The sequence below is a fragment of the Plecotus auritus genome (genome assembly GCF_963455305.1).
Source record: "Plecotus auritus genome assembly, chromosome: 7".
Lineage (NCBI taxonomy): Eukaryota > Metazoa > Chordata > Mammalia > Chiroptera > Vespertilionidae > Plecotus > Plecotus auritus.
Window position 1 is genome coordinate 51,730,402 of NC_137774.1, and position 19,743 is coordinate 51,750,144.

Genomic DNA, 19,743 nt, shown 5'->3' on the forward strand with positions numbered 1-19,743 from the left:
CCAACCAACTGAGCCACCAGCCAGGGTGGATGAAGCACCTGTAAATGTGCATTCACCTGGGTCCGTCTGCACTCTCATTGCCAGCATGGAGCCACCCCGTCTTGTCCCGACGCCCCTCGAGTTCCCTTCTGGTCAATTCAGAAAAGCTCTCTGACTCAGTTAGGAGAACAGTTGGAACATAAATGGAAGAGGCCACGGGAGAAACAAGCTGTGAGGAAAGAGGCCATTGGAGGGGACAAACCCAACAGCAAGAGGCAGCACCACACATCAGCATGATGCTCGGCTGTTCTCAAAGGCACGGGACTCACAAGCTTGGCCGCCACCCTCACACCTCCCAGCCCACAGCCGTCACACAAGTCTCCATTTTCCTTACTTCTCGGAGAGAAATGTCATTCCAGAAATAGTTGACTTGCCAAGAGGCCTCCATCCTAAACAATGTGGCCTTTGCGCTTGGCTTCGCCCACCCGCTGGAACATGCGGGGCCCAGCAGGTCCTCCCCCAGGACCCCAGCACCCCCCAATCCAGACCAGCTGCTGGCTTTGAAATAGGGTTCAGACCTCCAGCCAGCTTTGCTGCGGCCCCTGCAGATGGCGAGCCCCAGTGGAAAGCTACGTGGGCCTTCAGCCCACAGACATGGACCTGGAGCTCAGAGCGAGGAGGAAGCCACAGGAGCATGGGGCATGTTAACTAGGGCAGAACCTACGGCTGGCAGCTAGTGAGCACAAACTGCTTATGCAGGAGTTTCGGCTAAATCTGACGCAACCATTCAGTTAACTGCACTCCCAGGCAAGAGGCTCCCTAGAACTAAATAGGCACACTAACTATTTTCCAGCATCTAATTTATAGGAAACACAATACAGCCACTGAGGTACCTGAAGTACCTGAAAGTCAAGGCCCCTTTTACTCCCTGGTTGGAAAACTCTAGCTGCAGAAGGATCCGCTTAGGCTGTATTTCCCAAAGAATTGTGGTGGGAAGACTTACCCACCAGTTGATTAAAAAAAAATAAAAAATGAGGGAGTGGGTTCCATGGTCAAGTATTTAGCCTCCCTCCTTGGACATGACAATGAACAATGAAATGTAAAGCAGTGTTGGGGGAGGGACTGCTTAACTTCCAAATTTTAGTTAGCAGAGACTTTTTTTTTAAGACTAGCTAACTTGGAAATGCTGGGTTTGGCCATTGAAAATGATGGCGAAGAGAAGAAAGACACTTTTAATTGCCTGACCATGAGAGGTTTTAATGGAGAATGTACTTAGAGAATGACTGAGTTCTTAAAGATCTTTGGGTTTTAAAGGCATTCTCCATGTAAAAATAACCTAAGCCCCCTCTCCTTTTTAGTCCTAAAGTATAAAAAAGGGCCAAGCATCGTGCACATTAAGAGCTAGACCCAATATGGCCCCTGCCCACGTGCCATTGACATGCTCGTCCGCAGCACACTCCCTGCTCTCCTCTGCACACCTCCTCCAGTTCTACTCCGTGTCCAAGGCCCAGCTCAAAGGCTGCCCCACTCAGGATCCCCCCACGTCACCACTGCATCCTGCATGTGAAGAGGTGCTGGGCTGCATGTGATGTAGCACCCATCACAGGTCCTCCTCCTCTGGGCCCACTCCATCAGGCAGCCAGGGCCCTGCCCCAGCGTCCAGTTGGGTAGAGCAGAAAAGCAAGGACCCCCGATACCCAGGCTACTGGGTTTCCCAGGACAACACACTGGAGGTGCTGAGAAGTGCAACGATCTATCTGAAAACGAGTGCATAAATGATGCTACTGCCTTTCCTTACATTTAGAATCCACAAAAGATAGAGAGGATGAGAGGGGGAGTGGCCGGGAAGGGTACGGCAAAGGGAAAGAGATTCCTCGGATCCTCTAGGCATCCACAAGCCAACCCCCATCTAGCCTCAGAGCAGAAGCGATCTGAGATCAGAGCAATCTGGGATCAGAGGTGATCCTCACACAGCGGGACTCCGAGGCATCTCCCCAGTACCAGAGAGCCCCTGACAGAGTGAGGCATCATCTAAAGAAAGGAAGGCACCAGGAGATAAAACCACGGTCTCCAAATAATTGAAGAAACAGTCCAGGGACCCTAAAGAGATTTAGACTCATTAAGGACAAGCCCTGCAACTGAGTAAAACCCAAGCCTAGCACATCGCGCGTGAACAGAGACCACCAGAAAAGGCTGGACAACGAAGTAATTTCTTAATTGACACATCGCATGGCATTCCTCCCACATCACTACCACATCTTCCCAGTCTCGCCTGCCAACCCCTTCCTGGACCCCGTTCTCTCTGCTCCTCCTCTCCTGTTCTTCCTGGTAATTTTATTCCCCACCGTGACAGGGAACACTGTGTGGACTAAAAGCCCCCACATCTGAATGTCCAGCCCAGACCTCTGCCATGAGCTAAGGACGTCTAAATCCAAGTGCTCTGATCACATTCCACACGGTCTGCATAATAGAATGAGCTTTCGAAACTCAATCACATCCCGCCACTGTCCCATTTAAAGCCCTTCAGTGGTGTCCGGCTGTGCTCAGTACCAGGGTCTGTGAAGCCCCAGCGATCAGCCCTCTCGCCCCTTCCTCCACCAGCACACGTAGCCCCCGGCCAGCCCATCACTGGTGGACACATCACCTTTCCTGCCCAGGCCCTGGGCCATTTCCATGACCTCCAGCAGTTTCCCTCTGTGTCCTTCAGGGGCCTGGCCCCTCTGGTTTTTAAGTCTCAATCCACAGGACCAGGAGAGAAGGAGGCTTTCTCCCCAGGGGCGACTTTCTGTTTCTCACCTGCTTTGTCTCCTGCAGAGTCCTCTCACCATCACAGTTATTTACTTCTCTGTCTCCCCCAAGTCCAAGAACAGGGTCTTTCGGCTCTGTGTGCCCAGTTCAAAGAATAAGTGGGTAGGCCACATTGTCAGCTCTTCAAATGAAAGGGGCTCCCTTGACAGGTAGTGAGCTCCCCATCACTGGTAGGATGAACACCACAGGCACATGGCAGAGGGGTCTGAGCTAGGTGGGACAGGGCGAAGGGATGGGCCCCGTGACTTCCCGGGGCCCCTGGTTTCTGAGTGTGCCAACGACTGCCCACTCGGGAGGCTTTCTCCCAGGCACCTTCTCTCACCGAAAATCAACACCCGCCACCTCAGGCTGCATCCCGACCAATCCCTGCTCCTGAAATAGTACAAGGGATGCTTTCTGGACTCAGGTGAAATCCTAGGCATGCAATCTGAATTTTTTAAAAAGCAAACTCTGTGAGAACATTCCAAATTAGCTCCTGGCTGCTGGCACCTGAGGAGAAATGGGGAGGGTGGGAACGTCAGCATGATGACGCCACATCCCACCCCTGGGCCTCTGCTGCCGGCTTCGGCAGCCCACAAGGGCCTGTAAAATTACTTGGACAGAGGTTGTGGGTTGGCCCAGGGAGCCACAAAGATGTTAAATTGCCAAACATGGACCCATAAATGCAGAGGGCCTCCGTGTTTTCTAAACTCTGACCGAAAGCTGAGCCACAGATGAGGAAATGGTCTAATGCCCTTGACAGAACAACAAGGCCACTGGCGGGGTGAGCAAGAGGACTCCGGGCTGTGGACACAGACCACAGGAGACCACTGCGCCCTGGAGGGGGAGCTCCGACACTGGCGAGACTTCTTTTTTCCTAATTTTCCATCCAAAGCACTGGACTACTGCTGCCCACAACTGCTGAGTGCCAGGAGCTGGTCACTGTCGCTTAGAAAGGAAAGAGAGGCACAGGGCCCACTCTCCCAGCTTCTGATCCTGGCCCAGCCCACACTCTGCGGCAGAGCAGACCTGCCTGGGGTCACTGGGAAAAGGGGTACATGTGTGCGGCTGCCTTTGTACACAAGAGGTGGCAAGGGGCAGGGACACCCTGGAGGAAGGCCCAGTTCTTTCCTCCATACTTTTGTGTGGAGCACAGGCCTCCTCTTTAGTAAGAATGAAAATGCTTCAAGAATGAATGCATTTTATGTGCCTCATAATACAGTATGAGAAAGTTTGTTAACTCTCTTCTGAGGCAAGAGGGTCCTTGGAAAGTGGGGACAGGGGATGGAAGGCAGGTTTTACTGAAGACAAGCTCTGCCTGCGTCCTGCCTCCATGTGACCTTCTGATGCTGATGAAGGCAGGCCAGGGGCAGGCACGGCCAGGGCTGTGCCTTGCAGTCACAGAGCTGGGAGCCAGACTCTAGCCTCCCAACCCTTGCTGCCACACACCAGGTCCACACGGCCAAAGACAGAGTGGGAGAACACTCGTGCATACCTGAGACTTAAAATCTAGATAATCCTGAGATTTCCAAACAGAAAGCATTAGTTCACTCAATGCTAGACAAATGCTTTGCTAACCTCTGGCCAGTAAATTTTAAACTCACCTGTGGTATGAGGACCCCAGGAAGACGGGCACCTTCAGGACTTGGGGAGGAGGCTTGGTGCACCCCCTTCCCAGGCCCCAGCCACAGCTGCTCAGGTTTTATCAGTTTGAAAACCGGGGCTCCAGGGACTGGCCTCATCTGTCTCTAGATGGCGGCCCAGTGTGCACACGCTACCCAACAGGCCCGCCCACCACGCCGTGCGCGCCACTTCTTCATCAAGGCAGAGCGAACCTGTTTGTTATTCAATCGAATTTCCTAACATAAAATATTGTCCTCAGTTATTTTCTGATCATGAAATGAAAGGTCTCAAAATGAGTAAGGCAGCAGAGAAAAGGAAAACCACAAAAATGACCAGAATCCGTGACCTGAAATAATCACAGAACTGGACTGAGACACCACAGGGAGTTTAACGCTTGCTGGCCTTGCCCTGAATGAGGGAACTAATGCTTTTGTTTCATGATTCCACTTTGTAAGATTCCTGACACATTCTGCCTTATAAATGTTCTGGACTGTTATTCTAAGTTGGAATAAAACAGGCATCGATAGAATACATATAAGACAGAGCAGGTCACATGAAATTATAGAAACTAGAAATGGATCCATATGCACCAGACTCCTGACTTGGGTCTAAGGACCAAGGGGCTGGCCCACTACCCTTCTCCTCGCTGTTCTCGCCATTCTGCCTCTGTTCCTCAACCCTGCCAGGCTCCTTCCCTCCCAGTGACCTTGCCCTTGATAGTCCCTCCACCTGGAACTTCTCTGAGATGTCCATGTGACCGACTCCCTGTCATCCTCAAGGGGTCACTCCTCCAGGAGGCCCCCTCTCCACCCACTCTGCCTGACCACATTGCCCTCTCTCGTTCTCTTTGTAGTTCCTACCAGGGCCCACAATTACCCATGTTTGTTTACTGTTTCACCCAGGAAAACATGAGTTCTTACTCTTGTATCCTCAGTGTCTACAATGGTACCTGAGCATGGTAGGTATTCAATGAGTCGTTCTGAATGAAAGAACAGAGGAAGGGGCTCCTGCGGTGGGGAGTTCATGACAAGGACCTAAGAGAAGGCTGAAATTCCAAGGGGAGCGGAGGGAAGATGGCCGACGAGCTTTCATGGGAAACAGGAACAGGTCAGGTTTCTATAGGCCTCGGCACGGACTGTCCCCGGGAGGTTAGAACCAATAAGGGGACTCTGACAGGTTTTAACTCGAGAATGCTATGATTAGGTTTGGTTTTTTAATGTCACCCTGGATTCAATATGAAAAATGAGTTACAAGGGAGCAAGAAAGGTTAGGAGTTCAGAGGCTGTGACAGCAACTCTGACAGGTGAGGGGGCCACACACATGGGAGGGTGAGTGGCCATGGCTCCTATGATGACTGAGAACAGAGTCAAGGCGGACTCAATGCTCAGCTTGCTGGCAGAGGGGCAGCATCCACCAAAATACTAGACATGTCAAAGGGTAAATGGGGTGGAGGACGGTGAACACTGCCTGGCTGGGCTGCCTCTGAGACCTCCCGTGGAGCTGCCTAGTAGGTAGCTGGATATGAGGGTCTGGGGTTCAGGAAACAGGTCCAGACTGGAAGGAAACAAAGGTTCAAAAGACACGATGAATAAGACTGCATTAATGACCAGGGAGGTGAGAGAGAGGGAAGTGGAAAGATTCTACGTTCCTGATATGGGTCCTGTGGAAGGGGGATGCTCCTGACGAAGCCCCAGATATAGCAGAGATGGACTTTTGAAGAATCCCACATCTGCTCTGAAATTGCCTGGGCCCAGCAGAGCTACTGTACAAAAGGCTGAGTGGATCTGGAGAGCGGCAGGCAAAGCCTAGGAGAGAAGTGTTTCAAGCTGGCTTACTGGGAGGTGCTGGCTATAAAATGTGTTTGAATGGAGAAGTCATACATCTCCTAAGGCCAAATGACTACATTCTCAGCCTCCCTTATCACTAGGTGTGGCTGCGTGACTAAGTTCCAATGAAGACAGAAACAAGTATGTGATCTATCCGGGATGTTTCAGGAAAAGGGAAGGGGACACATTCTCCTTCTCCTCTTTTCTCCACCCTATTGCATGAAGCATGGATGAAATGGCTGGAGCTCTAGCAGCCTGTAGGTCCATGAGGATGAGGGCCAAAGCCAGAAGGTGGCAAATAAATAAAGCAAGAAAGTGCCTGACAACTTCAAGAAACTGCCAAACCTCTTCTTGGGATTGCCTACTTTCAGACTTTTTTTAAAAGAGAGAGAAATACACTATCTCATTTAAACCACTGTCATTTGAACCCGTTCTGTTGTATGCTGTGGATCCTAATCCTAAAGGGAACATTGCATCCCCTGCATTGCTTTCCCCTTGCTGTAGGTCACGTCCTTGCCTTGATAAGGAATATCCTCCTCTTTGCCTGTATTTATTTAAATCCTGCCCATGCTTTGGAGGATGGATCAAATTCCACCTCCCACAGGAGACTTCCCTTCCACTTCCTCCCTGAACCCTGGCACTGCCTGCCAACCCCTACACCTTGGGCATCTGGCCTAAGCTGCCTTCACAGTGGTTCATCCCTCCACGCTGACCTCCTGACTCCTCGAAGAATCTCGGGACCATCAAGGGCCTTGGATTCCATACAAGGTCACCATGAATATGCCCCCAATAAGCCTCAATCACCTCTACCTGCAGCCAGGGGCAGGGTGGGGTCAGAAAGTATGTAAATAAATTCTAAAAGTGGAAAGACAGGCAGGAGTGAGGACAGTTTGTAAGATAAATAAAACTACTTCTAATATGAAGAGGCAACTTGGGGAAAGATCTGATAAGCCTCCTTCAAACTATGTAACACAGATGTTTGACTGCCATACAGTTAACCGGGCAAGAGGCATGATTCATATAAAAAACAAAATGAATTGCAACCCGAAGAGGTGTAGTGCTGTAGCCCCACACACATAAAACTGAGCCCCTTCAAAAAAAAAAAAAAAAAAGTCGTGTTAACCAATGTATTTTCATAGACCACACACACAGCATATTCTGCATAAATTTTTATCAGTAACAAATTACATTTGATTTGAGTAAAATAAAAATTATGTTCCAAACATTCTAAGAGCAAGTTCAGACCCAACTGATATAGTTCATTTGTGAAAACAGTATAATTTTTTAAAATTATATACCTTTTCGCCTTATTGTCTGCCACAGAAATTGTTAAAATCAATTGAAAAAGCAGCAAAGGCCCAGAGAATTCAGCCCCGTCAGAGCTGGATTTGTCACACAAGCTGACCAGTCAGAAAGATGTCACCAGAGACAATGACTGGGGAAGCTAAAAGGGAAACTCCCAATGCAGTGGATCAGCCCAGGTCCGAATAACAGGGTCTGTTTAAGGGCGTGTCCAGATTTCCTCCAAATGCCCGAGTGAGAGGTGAGAATGCAGAGAAGCTACGCTCCAGGACTACACGGAAACCCCAAAGTCAGCATAAATAAACACGCACAAACCCCAGTGGTCATATATAAACCCCGCAGGATGAGCTTGGAACCGAAGGGCCAGTTCAGAGAGAAGTTTTCTGGTTGCAATGACAGTGCCTCTCTGAGACCTGCATCTGGCATGGAACAGAAGCCATTTCAAACTGCAGAAGATGCCAAGTGCAGGGCATAACAGGCCACGAGGCTAATACTGCTCTTTCCTGCATACCGTGTAAGCCGTTTACACAGCCGCGCCTCCACCGCCTCACTTCTTTTGAAACCCGGCTGGTTTCCCCATGCCTGCCCAAACTGCCTCCTTCCGGGCCTCGGAGTCCAGAATTCCATGCCAACCCCGCATGGCCAGGTGCCACTTGGGACTGGTGCTTGGGGACATGGCTGGGCCCCAGGGAAAGTCTGCCTTCTGGACTGAGTCACCACAGTGACCACCAGGTGTCAGTGGCGAGCGAGGAGACACCCATCCTGAGTTTTCAGGGCACTTCAGCTGACCCTGGAGCGGGGGACAGCCATGCCGTGGCTCCGGGACAAGCAGCACTATCTCAGATTCTTAGGCACACAGGAGCATTTCATTTACTTGCAATTCACCATGCAACCTCACTGCGCAACTTCTAGGATGGTTTTAACTCAATATCCTTCAGACACTTAGACAAAAGGGTAAGGACTGTCCACTTCAGCAAGGACTGGCGCCTTGCTCTTCTTCGCCCAGGAAAGTGGAGACACAAAGCAGGTTTTCTACTCCTTGCTATTTCTCCCTATAGAAACCACCAAGTGACTATTCTAGCAGTTTCTCTATATACTGAGGCTCCAGATGTTTCGTTTGTAAGGCTTCAGTGTCAGTTTAGGTGCTACTGGGTGTGGAGCATAGGAGGCAAAACCCAGCAAAGGAACTGGCTACTTCACTGCCTGCTCTGATAAGCTGGATCTAAACTGGTTTCTTCCATCCGGTATAACGTCTTCAACAGAAATACTGGATTTATGGGTCACGGCAGCCACTAGGAAGCCTGTATATTATTGGTCACTTAAACCCAGGGTGTCAGCAAACCCTGTCATACCTATATCTACTTCCCTCTGTAGGTGAGGACACTTCTTTGGAACACACGCGTATGCCAAGCCGGGCTCATTGTATCCTCAACAGCAAGCTCCTTCCAGAGTCCACGTAGCCACTAAACATCACCCAGATACCAAAAAGAATGCATCTATTCACCTTAGCCTTTCGACATCCAGACACAGGCCCCTGCTGAGCACTGCCCCCTCCAAGGACTTGAGCTATCTGGCAGGTTCTTCCACGGCCATTATCCCCTTAACTTGAATCTAAGTGAGCCTGATTCCCAGTATCTCACAAGCCAGGATGCTGAGAACAGAGGAGAAACACAAACTCCCTGATGAAGGACCCTTCCGAGTTCAACTGAGGCTTTTGCAAATAGCTTCAAGACCCCATCTTGCACAAAGAAACACTCAAAGGTTTTTATACTAAATGGCATCACTGAGTCCCAAAACTTGGAAAGACAGTTTGGTAATTGGGGGACCAACGCTGGCCCAGCTATCCTTGGGACAATCTTTATTCACAAGAAGCATTACACTTAGTGATGATGGGGAGCTCAAGGGCACTCTGTGGGTACAGAGAATGTACAATGATAGCCAGGACAGTAGCTTAGCCATGGAAGTGACTGCCCCCCTCCTTTTGTCTTCATTCATGGCCCCCTGTCACATTCCACTCAACCCCAGCAACAACTTTCAAGCCTGTGTCTTCCAAAAACAAGGGCTTCCAGGTCTAGACAAAGAAACGTGCTACAGACAAGCTTGCGGGAGCAAATGCCAGTCTCACCGTTTGTTGATGACGAGAAACAGTGGCGGATGTTACCCAAAGAGGACGTGCTACAGTTCTGCCAGAGGTCCATTGCGTGTCCGTTGCCCACGATCCATTGCTAGAAAGAACAGGACATCCTAAATCAGGTGAGGCAGTGAGAAGTGACAGAAAGGGGAGGGAGAAGACCCTGGGAAAGCAAAGAGGTGCCTCATCAATCTGCCCCCTGGCCTGCCCTTGCCCTGCCCGGTGCTGCCCAGCCAGAGGCCACTGTCATGCTGGAGAGGAGAGAGGTGCTGGTCTGGCTCAGACACTGTCAGCGGGAAGGCCAGGGTTCGTCAGTGAAAAGTACTTTGTAAATGGAAAAGTAGCACACACATAAGTTATGATGTGCAGAGCTGTGTACTATGGTAGAAGGCGTCTGGGCTCAACCCGGGCCCACCTGCCTTCAAGCCTCCTCTCCACTGGACCTTCTGCTGTTTCCTTATTTATTTATAACTCCTACCAACCTGACAAGACTATCAGGCACAATGTTTTAAAATGCTTATAAATGATAAACCCGGATGCTTATAAAATTCACAAATCCAGAACATAATTATTTCTCAACCTTTGAAACAGACAAGAAGATCCTGCCTGGGACCTGCCTTATATGAAGAAGTGAGAGCCACAGCACCTCGATGCCCAGGTCTGTGTCCACCTTCCCAGCCAGGAAATGAGTTAAGGGCTTATCTACTTGAGAGCTCAGTGGTTTTGTAACCCAAGTTGCCCTGATGGCTTGTTCAGACATGGGGAACTTTTACTAAGAAGGTGCTATGTTCACATCATAAAGCAGACCTGGGACTGTGAACTCTTTTTTTAAAAAGCCAATTTTAACTTCCCAATTTTAAGTCCTAAAGGGTGTTTTGTGAACTAAACTGCCCATCTGACTTATGACATTTGGGAAAAAACACACAAACCTTCATAATTATTCCACATCCTCAACAAACCTGCATCAGGAAAATAAGCTAAACAACTTTACCAAGTAAAGGTCTGGGGCCCTGGATCTGCCCTGAAATTACTGGGCTTAGAGAGAGGCCTGGCAGCTAACCTAGTCCAGTGATTGCTTCCTTCCTACCCCTTCATCTGCTCTGGTTTTCTCAAAACAACCCAAGAGGCGCAGATTGCCAGAAACTGCAAAACGCTAGGGAACTTCTGGGACTTCTTATTGCAAATAATAAAGCGGTCCTGAACTGGGAGGTGGCGGTGGGGTGGGGGTGGGCACAGGTGGAATCCTGGCCTCAGGAGGCCCTAGCTTTGGGTGAAGATTGGATGACCTCAGCCCCTTCCCCGCCGGCCCGCCCACCGGGCACTCACACTGACGATCGTGGAGACGAACAGCAGCACCAGCACTGCGACGTGGAGGACAATGATACCCAGCAGCAGGAGGAGCATTTTGGCAGCAAGTTGTGATCAGCGGAGTTTCTGCCTGCTGGAGAGAGCACAAGCTGGACGTGAGGCTCAGCCGACTGGCCCCAGCGAGCTCTAGCGAGGGCGGGAGGGGTGCGAGGGAGGTTCCCGGCTGCGGAATGCCGGGTCTGGCGCTGCGCCAGCTCTGCCTCCAGATGGGGGCCCTGCACGCCCGGCGGCCGCCGAGAGGGGGCAGCAGCGGACCGTAGGATGTCTGCCTAAACCTCAGCAGGGAGGGGGTCCCCCTCCACAGAACATCTTCTGCTTTTGGAAAAAACATGTGCTAAGTCAGTCCAGGAGTAGAGGTTTTCCCAAAATGACAAGCAAAGGCCAGAGCCCGCCTCCACCCACCGCGGCGCCTCCCGGAGCAGCCCGACTTGGGGAAGGGGTCAGAAAGTGGAGAGCAAAGCTCCCTCATGGAGTGAAGGTGGGGGCGAGAGGCTAGGCACCCAGATTTCTGAGAGAGGCCTGGGGGCAGCAGGGGCAGGCTGGGCGGGAGAGCGCCTGGCAGGGAGTGGGTTTCCCAGATCCCGGCGCGCTCCGCATTCCGTTGGTCTCCAAGTTTCCACTCAGTTCTGCCAGCGCCCGGAGCCGTCCTGGCCCCAGCTCAGCAGCCAGAGACACTGGCGGTTCGGGGAGAGGCGCAGGGTGGCGTGGGGAGGGAAGAAAGGCGGAGCGAGCCCCGGACCCAGAGCTTCCCGCCAGCCGCGCGCGCCCCCTCCCATCCCGCAGACCCTGGGCGGGGCCTCCAACCGGCCGGCGCCCCGCAGGCCCGCCCTACGCTCCTCAGGGCCGTAAGCACGCGGAGCTGGGATTCAGACCTGGGACTGTGAAATCTTTTCTGAAAACGTCAATTTTAACTTTCCAATTTTAAATCCTGAAGGGTGTTTTGTGACCTAAGCCACCCATCTAATAGAGCGGAGCAAATGTCGGTGGGAAGAAGAGGCGGAAGGGAAAGGGTCCAGTCCCAGGAGAACTGCAGCAGCCATCGCGCGGTGCTGTCCTCGCCCCTCATTTTAGGGACCTTGGGGAACTGGAGACCCGGGTGACCTGTTAGAGGATAGGTAAAGTTGGGAGACCAGTTGAGTCTTTGGGGACTATTTCAGGACGGAGTCGTGGGCCAGGGAGATATTTCATAACTCGGTTTTAAAGTACCCAATCCCAGGCCCCTTCGTTATCCTCCATAAGCAACACCCTGAAAGAAACCCAGGATTGTACAGGGAGAAATAAGCAGTTTTCTGATGTCTCCCAGAAGGTTTAAATAAATCCCGTGGCTCCTAGTGCCGTGGAGGGGCAAGAGGAGGAGGCTCCGGCATACAGCTAGAAAGTGGGGAACTACAGCACCCCGGGATGTCCACCGCAGGCAATGAGTCCCGAGTAGGCTCCTTTCCATCGAGGCGAAAACTGCTCCACCCCTGCCCCATATCCCGACCCCAACACCCGCGCCCCTTAGGTTTACAGGTCAGCAGCACCCCACTCTGTATCCTTAAAAACCCCGTAGGAAACGTAAGGGACAGACCCTGGTCTGTCTGCCCGCGCCCAATACCGAAAGCTCAGGGACCTGGCCAGCGGAAGCCTGCGCGGGCTCCAAGCTCTCTGGCACCATCGACGGAAGATACCCACGTTTCTTCTCCGTCTCCTCCACTTTCCCTACCAAAGCACTTACAGCCCAAAGGGATAGCGGTCCCCGATCCTCAGAGCGGCCTCGGGCACGGACTCGCTGAGTTCTCTCGCTGGCGGCTGGCGTCCCCAAAGACAGCTGCGCTGCGGGGCTTCGCGCGCCGAGCAGGGGCGGGCGGGAGGCTCCCGGCCTTCCCTTTAACGGGAACAACGCCCTGTCTGCGTCGCCGCAGTGGGGTGTGTCCCTGGGTCAGCGTGTGCGGGAGGGCGGGACTCGGGGAGGAGAAAGGGCAGAAAGTGGCGGGTGGGGGCAAGAGACAGTTATTTGTCTTCATTGCGCCTCAGGAGAAAGTCAATCACTGCAAAACCGCTGCGACTTTTACTGGAAACTAGGAGACAGCGGAGCTTTCTCACCTCCGCTTCCCCTCACTCCGCCGAGTTCATGAAAACCAAGCGCTGACCAATAAAGTGGCCCCTCCACCCCCTCAGCCCACGTGGGAAAAGCCAGCCAGAGTTCGCCCCCGCGGGTGCCCAGCGCTGGGTTTCGGGGGCTCACTCACGCAGGCTCAGTTCACTTAGGGAACGAGGCTGGATTACACTCGGGGGCGTGGGGGGGTGGGGGGGAAGGGCGGCTGACACTTCAGTGTTGGAAGATGCCCAATCCTCTCAGTTCCTTGCGCACCTGGCCTGCTCTGTGGTCTTAACAGGGCACATCTGCACCGCACGCTCCCGAGCTATCCGTGTCTGTACGCGGGCCGCGCTGGGATTGGAGTGGACCAATCTAACGGGCCCTGCTTGGATGAGAGGGGCTGAGGGAGAGTCCTGGCAACTATGAGACAGCCTGTCCTGTGGTCCAGCCCCCCTTAGCCTGGGCAAACCAGAACACAACCGAGTATGCTCCAAGCGAAGTTTGCCTGACTTAGCTCCCAGGCTTGGCTGGCGTCCCTGCCATGAGGTGGGGAGTTGGCCATTTGAGGTGGGGGAAGAGCAGCCAGGGAAATCAGCTGATTCATAGCCGCCTGAACTTGGTCCGCCTAGCGTCACGGAGAGAGACTAGCCCTTCCGGGCGGGCGGGCGGGCGTGGCAAAGATGCGCTCAAATAGACACTCCTGCAGTCCAGCCTTGGTGTATGAATAGAGAGCCCCAGTGTGGATGTTAAACGTCTTTGCCTAATAATGCAGTACACACGCGCGCGCGCGCACACACACACACACACACACACACACACACCTACCTACTAGTGAACTGTCATAAAATCTCATCACTTTAAATGATTCAAATCATTCCACATTATTTTACTATTTGAAAGTAGCTGCTTATTGTAGCTAATCGTATATGCATTCTTATATTTAAGTGAAAATAAGTTATTTGAAAAATTCTTCAAACAATGATCTTTTAAAAAATTGTTATATTATCAGATTTTAAAAAAGAATCATAGTAAAAATTGTATCCAATGTCCATCATATGGCAGACACTTTAGCAGGACTTTACACTTGTCTGTGAGAGGTGGTATCGTCCAATGGTTAGGCACTGTGGCTCTGGGCTCAGCCACACCTGATTCCCCTGCTTTCTCAGGGTTCATGAATTTGGGGAATTAGCTGAAGTCCACGGAGCATCTGTTTTCTCTCTGCAAACAGGACTAATAGTAAAATGTGAAGTAGCAAGTGTAATATCTGAAACATAGTAAGGGCCCAGTGCCCAGCACATTGTCACCATTCTTATTATGACATCACATGTAATGCTCACAACAAGTTCAGGGACAAGCCTGACTGCCCTGAACTAAAATAGCTCTTAACTCCCATCCACTGAAAACGCATATGCAAGGAGAATGGCTAACTAAAGAAAAAGAAGTGTTTTTTTCTCCCCGGATCATTTTACAGTCAGGCTTGCCCTAGGAGTTATTGCTTTGCTTTATGCCATTCAGACTTTTATTTAACTTATTATTTAACCAACACTTATGCAATCACTATGTACCCAGTACAATTCTAAGCACTTTACAAATATTAGTATATTTAACTCAGGATTTTTTTCTCTTCCCTTTTCCCCACAAGTAAACTGTTAAATGAAATATACATCTAGAAAATGTACACATTGTAAGGCACACCTCAGACCTTTCTTTCTTTTGAACCCAATATTTTAATCAGTACCAGGTCACAGCCATACTGTGGGCTGTGGAACGTGAACCCAGACTCCCTCACAGCCTCTTCTGTCTTCTGCCTACTGGGCTCCCAGTGGTGGAGGAGGCTCAGTGCAGGGTGAGCGAGCTTTGCCACACCCAGAGCGGGCCAGGGCTCAGCTACAGGTGGAAGCTTCTCTCCAACCTGCTTACCAATGCCAGATCACCTGGCAGTGTCTAGGCAGAACTGGTTCCCATCAGAAAAAGACCATCTGGACCCCCCTGATCCCTTCAAACCGGATGTACTGGGCTTTCTAGATGCCCTAGGATGGTCACTCTCACCACCCCAGCCAGAGTGTATGTCCAGCTCTTAATCTAGGATTAAAAAATTCTCTGACTCCCCAGTCAATTCCAACACAAATGCAGCCCCCACTGCAAGCCTTGCCATTTGCGTTCTGCAGGGACTGGGGGATTGGGCAACAAACACTCTATAAAGCGTAATAAGTACATGCCACCCAGAGGCACAGTTTGCAATAAAACTCACCGGGCCAAACAGTGTAACCCCTTCCTCCACGCGGCTTTCTTTGTAGTCAAATTCAAAGGGTGCAGGGGCAAGGCCCTCCCACAGGGCAGCAGAGAGGCCTGCAGCTGGCAGACCAAGCCCGCTGCTTCCGACCAGGCCCCCAAGATGCTCCCTGGTGGTGTTCCCTGTCACTGAGAACTGAACCAGGCGTCCTTCCAGTTATTCAGGGGCTGGTCCAATGCTGGGATCTGTCATGGTGGCCTGAGAGCATCTCAGCCTCTACTATTTAAAGAGACAGCGCCCAGCTTTGCACGCTTTGCAGAACATGGTGATCCTAAGAGGCCCTGCAGGGCATGCAGAACCTGAAATCAACAAGATGAGCTCTTTGTATGCCCAAAACCTAGGATGTTCTCACTGGCAGTGCCAGCTTGTGTAATAGCAAAAAGGTCTCCTGGGTTTTCAGTGTCCAGCCCACCTCCCAGTGAATCCTGTAAAGATGAAATATATTGTGTGAAGGGTCCATGTCCATAGTGGTATATGTGTGCAGACAGATTTCATTTTTAATCAACAATATCATTTTAAGGAGCTGAAACATTGCACAGATCACCTCTCATAGCGTCACCCCAGGGAACCAAATGTCTCAATGTCATTCATTATAAAGTGTTGACCTTCATGAGATAATTCAAGAAAAAAAGCAACAACACTCTATTGAAAACATTCTAATGTGTCAGGCAGGATAGGCCAGAAGAGCAATCATAAAGCTATGAAGAGGTGCACAACTGAAGGCATGGTGTTCTGCAGGCTCTCTGTGGCTTATATGCCTCTGAGCTCCCCAAAAGAGCCCTCCATCTCTTGCAAGGTCTCCTGGTTGGAAACTCCAGGACAAGGGGAGTTGGTTTTATTGAATGAGTTTCCTGAAATTCTGGCAATTTCCTCACTTTTTTTAAAAGGATATGTTTTATTGTTTTTTTGTTTAGAGAGAGGAAGGGGAAGAGAGAGAGGGACAGAGACAGAGACAGGGACAGAGACAGAGAATATGCCCCAACTGGGGATCGAACTGCTACCTAGTTATGTACCCTGACTGGTAATCAAACCCACAACCTTTGGTGTATGAGATGACGTGTCAACCAAGTGAACCACCCGGCCAGGGCTCCCTACCTCTAAAATTAGGGACTCGGAGTCTGGAGCACCCCACAGAGTTTGGGGAAGTGCTCTCAGCACAGATACTTTGTGTATTGGGCTATGCAGGTGGTCTGGAAGGGTGGGGGGACCAAGCTGCTCTCTCCCCTGTTCTGCTCCCAGCCTGCATTTCCAGTCCCAATTAAATAAGTAGCCTTTTCCTTCGGGCAACTCATTTTTATTTTTCCCAGCAGTGGTTCCCAGTCCTGAACTGCTCTTGGTTTCCCTCCAGCTGCCTTCTGCTGTGGAGCCCCATTGGAGGCAAGGCCCAGTGTGGGCTGCAGTGTTCTACAAGTTATAGTTCACAGTCCTGCCAGACAGATCAGGGTGTGTGTGTGAGTGTGTGTGTGTGAGAGAGAGAGAGAGACAGGGGGCGGGGAGGAGACCTCACTCAATCACTCCTGGGGGGACCTGTGAGCATGGTTTTCAGGCCTCCCAGACAGCCCCCTTCCTAGGATGCCTTCCACAGTGAGACTCTTCCACTGCTGACCTTCAGGCTGGGATTAAGCCTGGAGACCTCTGAAAGGATCACTCTGCTCAGGGGAAGAAGCACCTGCATTTTGCTTCTGAGGAAGCAGAGCCAGTCTGGTCAGCTCCTCACGCTTCCAGGGCTCCAGGTTTCAGGACCTGCTCTCCTGGCCTTGGGTCTCCTTTGCTGCCCCATCTCCCGCAGTGAAGCCCTGGAGAGCCTGCTGGCATGGGCTGTGACCTGTGAGACATGCCCTTGAGGCTGCAAGGACCAGAGCTGGTCACTGCACTCCACAGCCCCATCCACCTGGTCTGGCTCCCTTGTCTTCACTCACACAGGCCTCCCCACAGTCAACCAAGGAAGTGCCTTCCTGGTCCTCCAGGGGACCTGCACCCAAGGCATCTGTGTTGAGCAATGTGTCTGTCCTCAGGGTCATGGAGAATATCCCACTAGGCCACTTGCCATAATAATGAATAGGCTATTTACCAAACCACACTTATCATTATTTCCCCATCTTCTAGATGGAGAAAGTGAGAATTTGGCAAATGTCTTGACTGGCGAATTCCCACACCCCAACTTTTCTGCTGCACGTGCTACTTCAGCTTGTTAGCGACAAGTCACCCTGAAGTCAGTGCTGAAAGCGATGACAACTACAGTGGCTCACAGCTACCTGGGACTCACCATGTGCCAGGCGCCATGCTGAGCCTCTTGCATGAATCCAATAATTTGGTCCTTACAACAACCTTACGAAATACCCTACCACCCTGTTTTATATAAGGGGAAACTGAAGGCACAGCATGACATCTAGTGAGTTTCTCAAGACAAAGGAATGACAGATTCGAACCAGGCATCTGTGAAGTTATGCAGTCATAGCACATCCATGCCCTTTTCATGCTGCTGCCATAGACACCGTACTATCTAATTTCCTTTTTACTGAAGATCCAGACACATTACACCTACTTATAGATTCATGTTTCTTTTTATGTTAATAAACCAAGAAAGTGTCCCAACCGCCACCACCCCGCCCCCATCAACTGCATCAGTCCTGTGAGTCCCCATGTACGCATCCTGCCTCATCCTGACCCACGAGGCGCCTGTGTCCCTCACCTCGCAGCGACAGTGCCTGTGGATCCTGCACAGAGGTGACAGTTTCATTTCCCAAGGCTGCCTGTGTCCTTGGGGAGTGGAACCAAGCAGACTCGGGAAGTGGGGGGGCGGCCCTTTCTGAATGCATTTGCAGCTACTAAATCTCATTTCATGGAGTGTCTCACTCAGCGGGGACTCCTTGTGACCATTTTCTAAGTGGAGAAACTGAGCGCTGCGACCTGCAGCCAGTTCTCTGGTTCCCAAACCTGTGAACATTCCAGACGCAGAGGCCCCACCCGGCACGCAGAGGGAGGCTCCACTGGGCATCTGGCCAGGGGATGCAGTTGTCTGTGGAGCTTCAGCGCACCGCATGCAGTCAGCATCTGGGAGTGTTTACACTAGCAAAGCCTTTCCTGCTTCCTTGTAGCCACAGCGGGTGTGGGTATGCTTGGTGAAGCCGGGGCACCGCGGGCCTGAAGGGTCCACAAAAGTCAGGTTATTGCCTCATCTAGTCTCATCTAGATTTTTCTGACCTCGGGTTAGAGTAGTTGATTATTAAAAGAGCAAGCAAACTGGAAAAGATGGCAAAGAGGAAGGAAGGGAGGGAGAGAGGAGAGAGAAAAAAAGAAAGAGAGGGAAGAGGGGGAGAAGGGAAGAAGGAAGAACCTGAAGGAGCCAGTTTACCTTCCAAGAGCAGGTCCCTCTATAAAGTCATGTTTGAAGTTATGTGACCTCCAAGTCCCTAGAAGGTGTCCTCAAGAAGCAACGCAGAAACAGGTGGAGAGCAGCTAAGACACCCAAACTCAAGTGGCACAGGCCAGTTCCTAAATTACATGGATGAATAAATTCTTTTGCGGATAAACTGCATCTTTGTTCCTTCACCTATTGGGGAGAACCAGCACAGAATGATTATGTTGTGCCACTGGAACGATACGAAGTACAAAGAATTCTTTGTTCCCAAATGCAGTGTTACTTGGGAAAGCCAGATTCCACAGATGCAAGTGGAGGGGGAAAGCGGTCCTTTCTCTGACATGTCATGAGCTAGCAGAGAAAGGATTCAAGAACTATTTAAGCGAGAGAGCTTCTGAAACTCATTTGTACTTGGAATTGAAAATTCTGAAGCTCTTCTAAGACTCTTCCTCCTAAGGGACATTTTTCTACTCCAGCCAGGGATAAGCTCACTGAGGCAGGGAATGTGAGCCGTCCGGCCACACAGCAAGGGATGGATTTTCTGGGCTTCTCAGAGCAGGCACAACAATGCTGTGGAAGGCAGCCTGGGCTTAATGTCAGTGGTTGGACTCATTGTGGGAGGAGGACAGGAAAGGTAACTATAAGCCAAGGAAATGCTTGATTCGGGCAGACAAGGCCACACCGAGCTGTGAGACATTCATCTCCCTCAAAGAGGAGACCCACATGAATATTCTGAAAGGGAACCTGGGAGAACAATTTCCACAATGCATCATTGTACCCATGAGCCCTCAACCCGCCTCTGAACCGGAGAAATAGTGGTTTAACATAAAACTTGAGAGCAGATGTTTCTTCATCTCTGAGTCCCTGAACCACTTACCAAGTGTGACCCCTCAGCTAACACCAGGGAAGGTCACCGACAAAGGCCAAATCCTTCTGAGAGGTTCAAGCCAACACTGGGCCAAGTGTCAAGAATTCTTACTCTTTGTTGTTAAA

At 51.0% G+C, this 19,743-nt stretch overlaps 1 protein-coding gene across 4 annotated transcripts in view; it reads right to left on the reverse strand.

The window, feature by feature from the left end:
* Window positions 1–15,519, reverse strand: part of PMP22 (peripheral myelin protein 22) — a 29,059-nt gene extending 13,540 nt beyond the window's left edge. The window contains exons 1-3 of one of the 4 annotated variants that reach the window (XM_080678296.1): window positions 15,348–15,519; window positions 10,975–11,089; window positions 9,643–9,742 (exon numbers count right to left, since the gene is read on the reverse strand). In XM_080678296.1, the coding sequence (XP_080534422.1) occupies window positions 9,643–9,742; window positions 10,975–11,052 (178 nt within the window). In that variant the 5' untranslated portion in view covers window positions 11,053–11,089; window positions 15,348–15,519. Of the gene's footprint in view, window positions 1–9,642; window positions 9,743–10,974; window positions 11,090–12,733; window positions 12,914–15,347 lie in introns of those variants that run through there. The other 3 variants (XM_080678298.1, XM_080678295.1, XM_080678297.1) reach the window with 3 other exon arrangements.
* Between the last annotated feature and the right edge of the window lie 4,224 nt (window positions 15,520–19,743).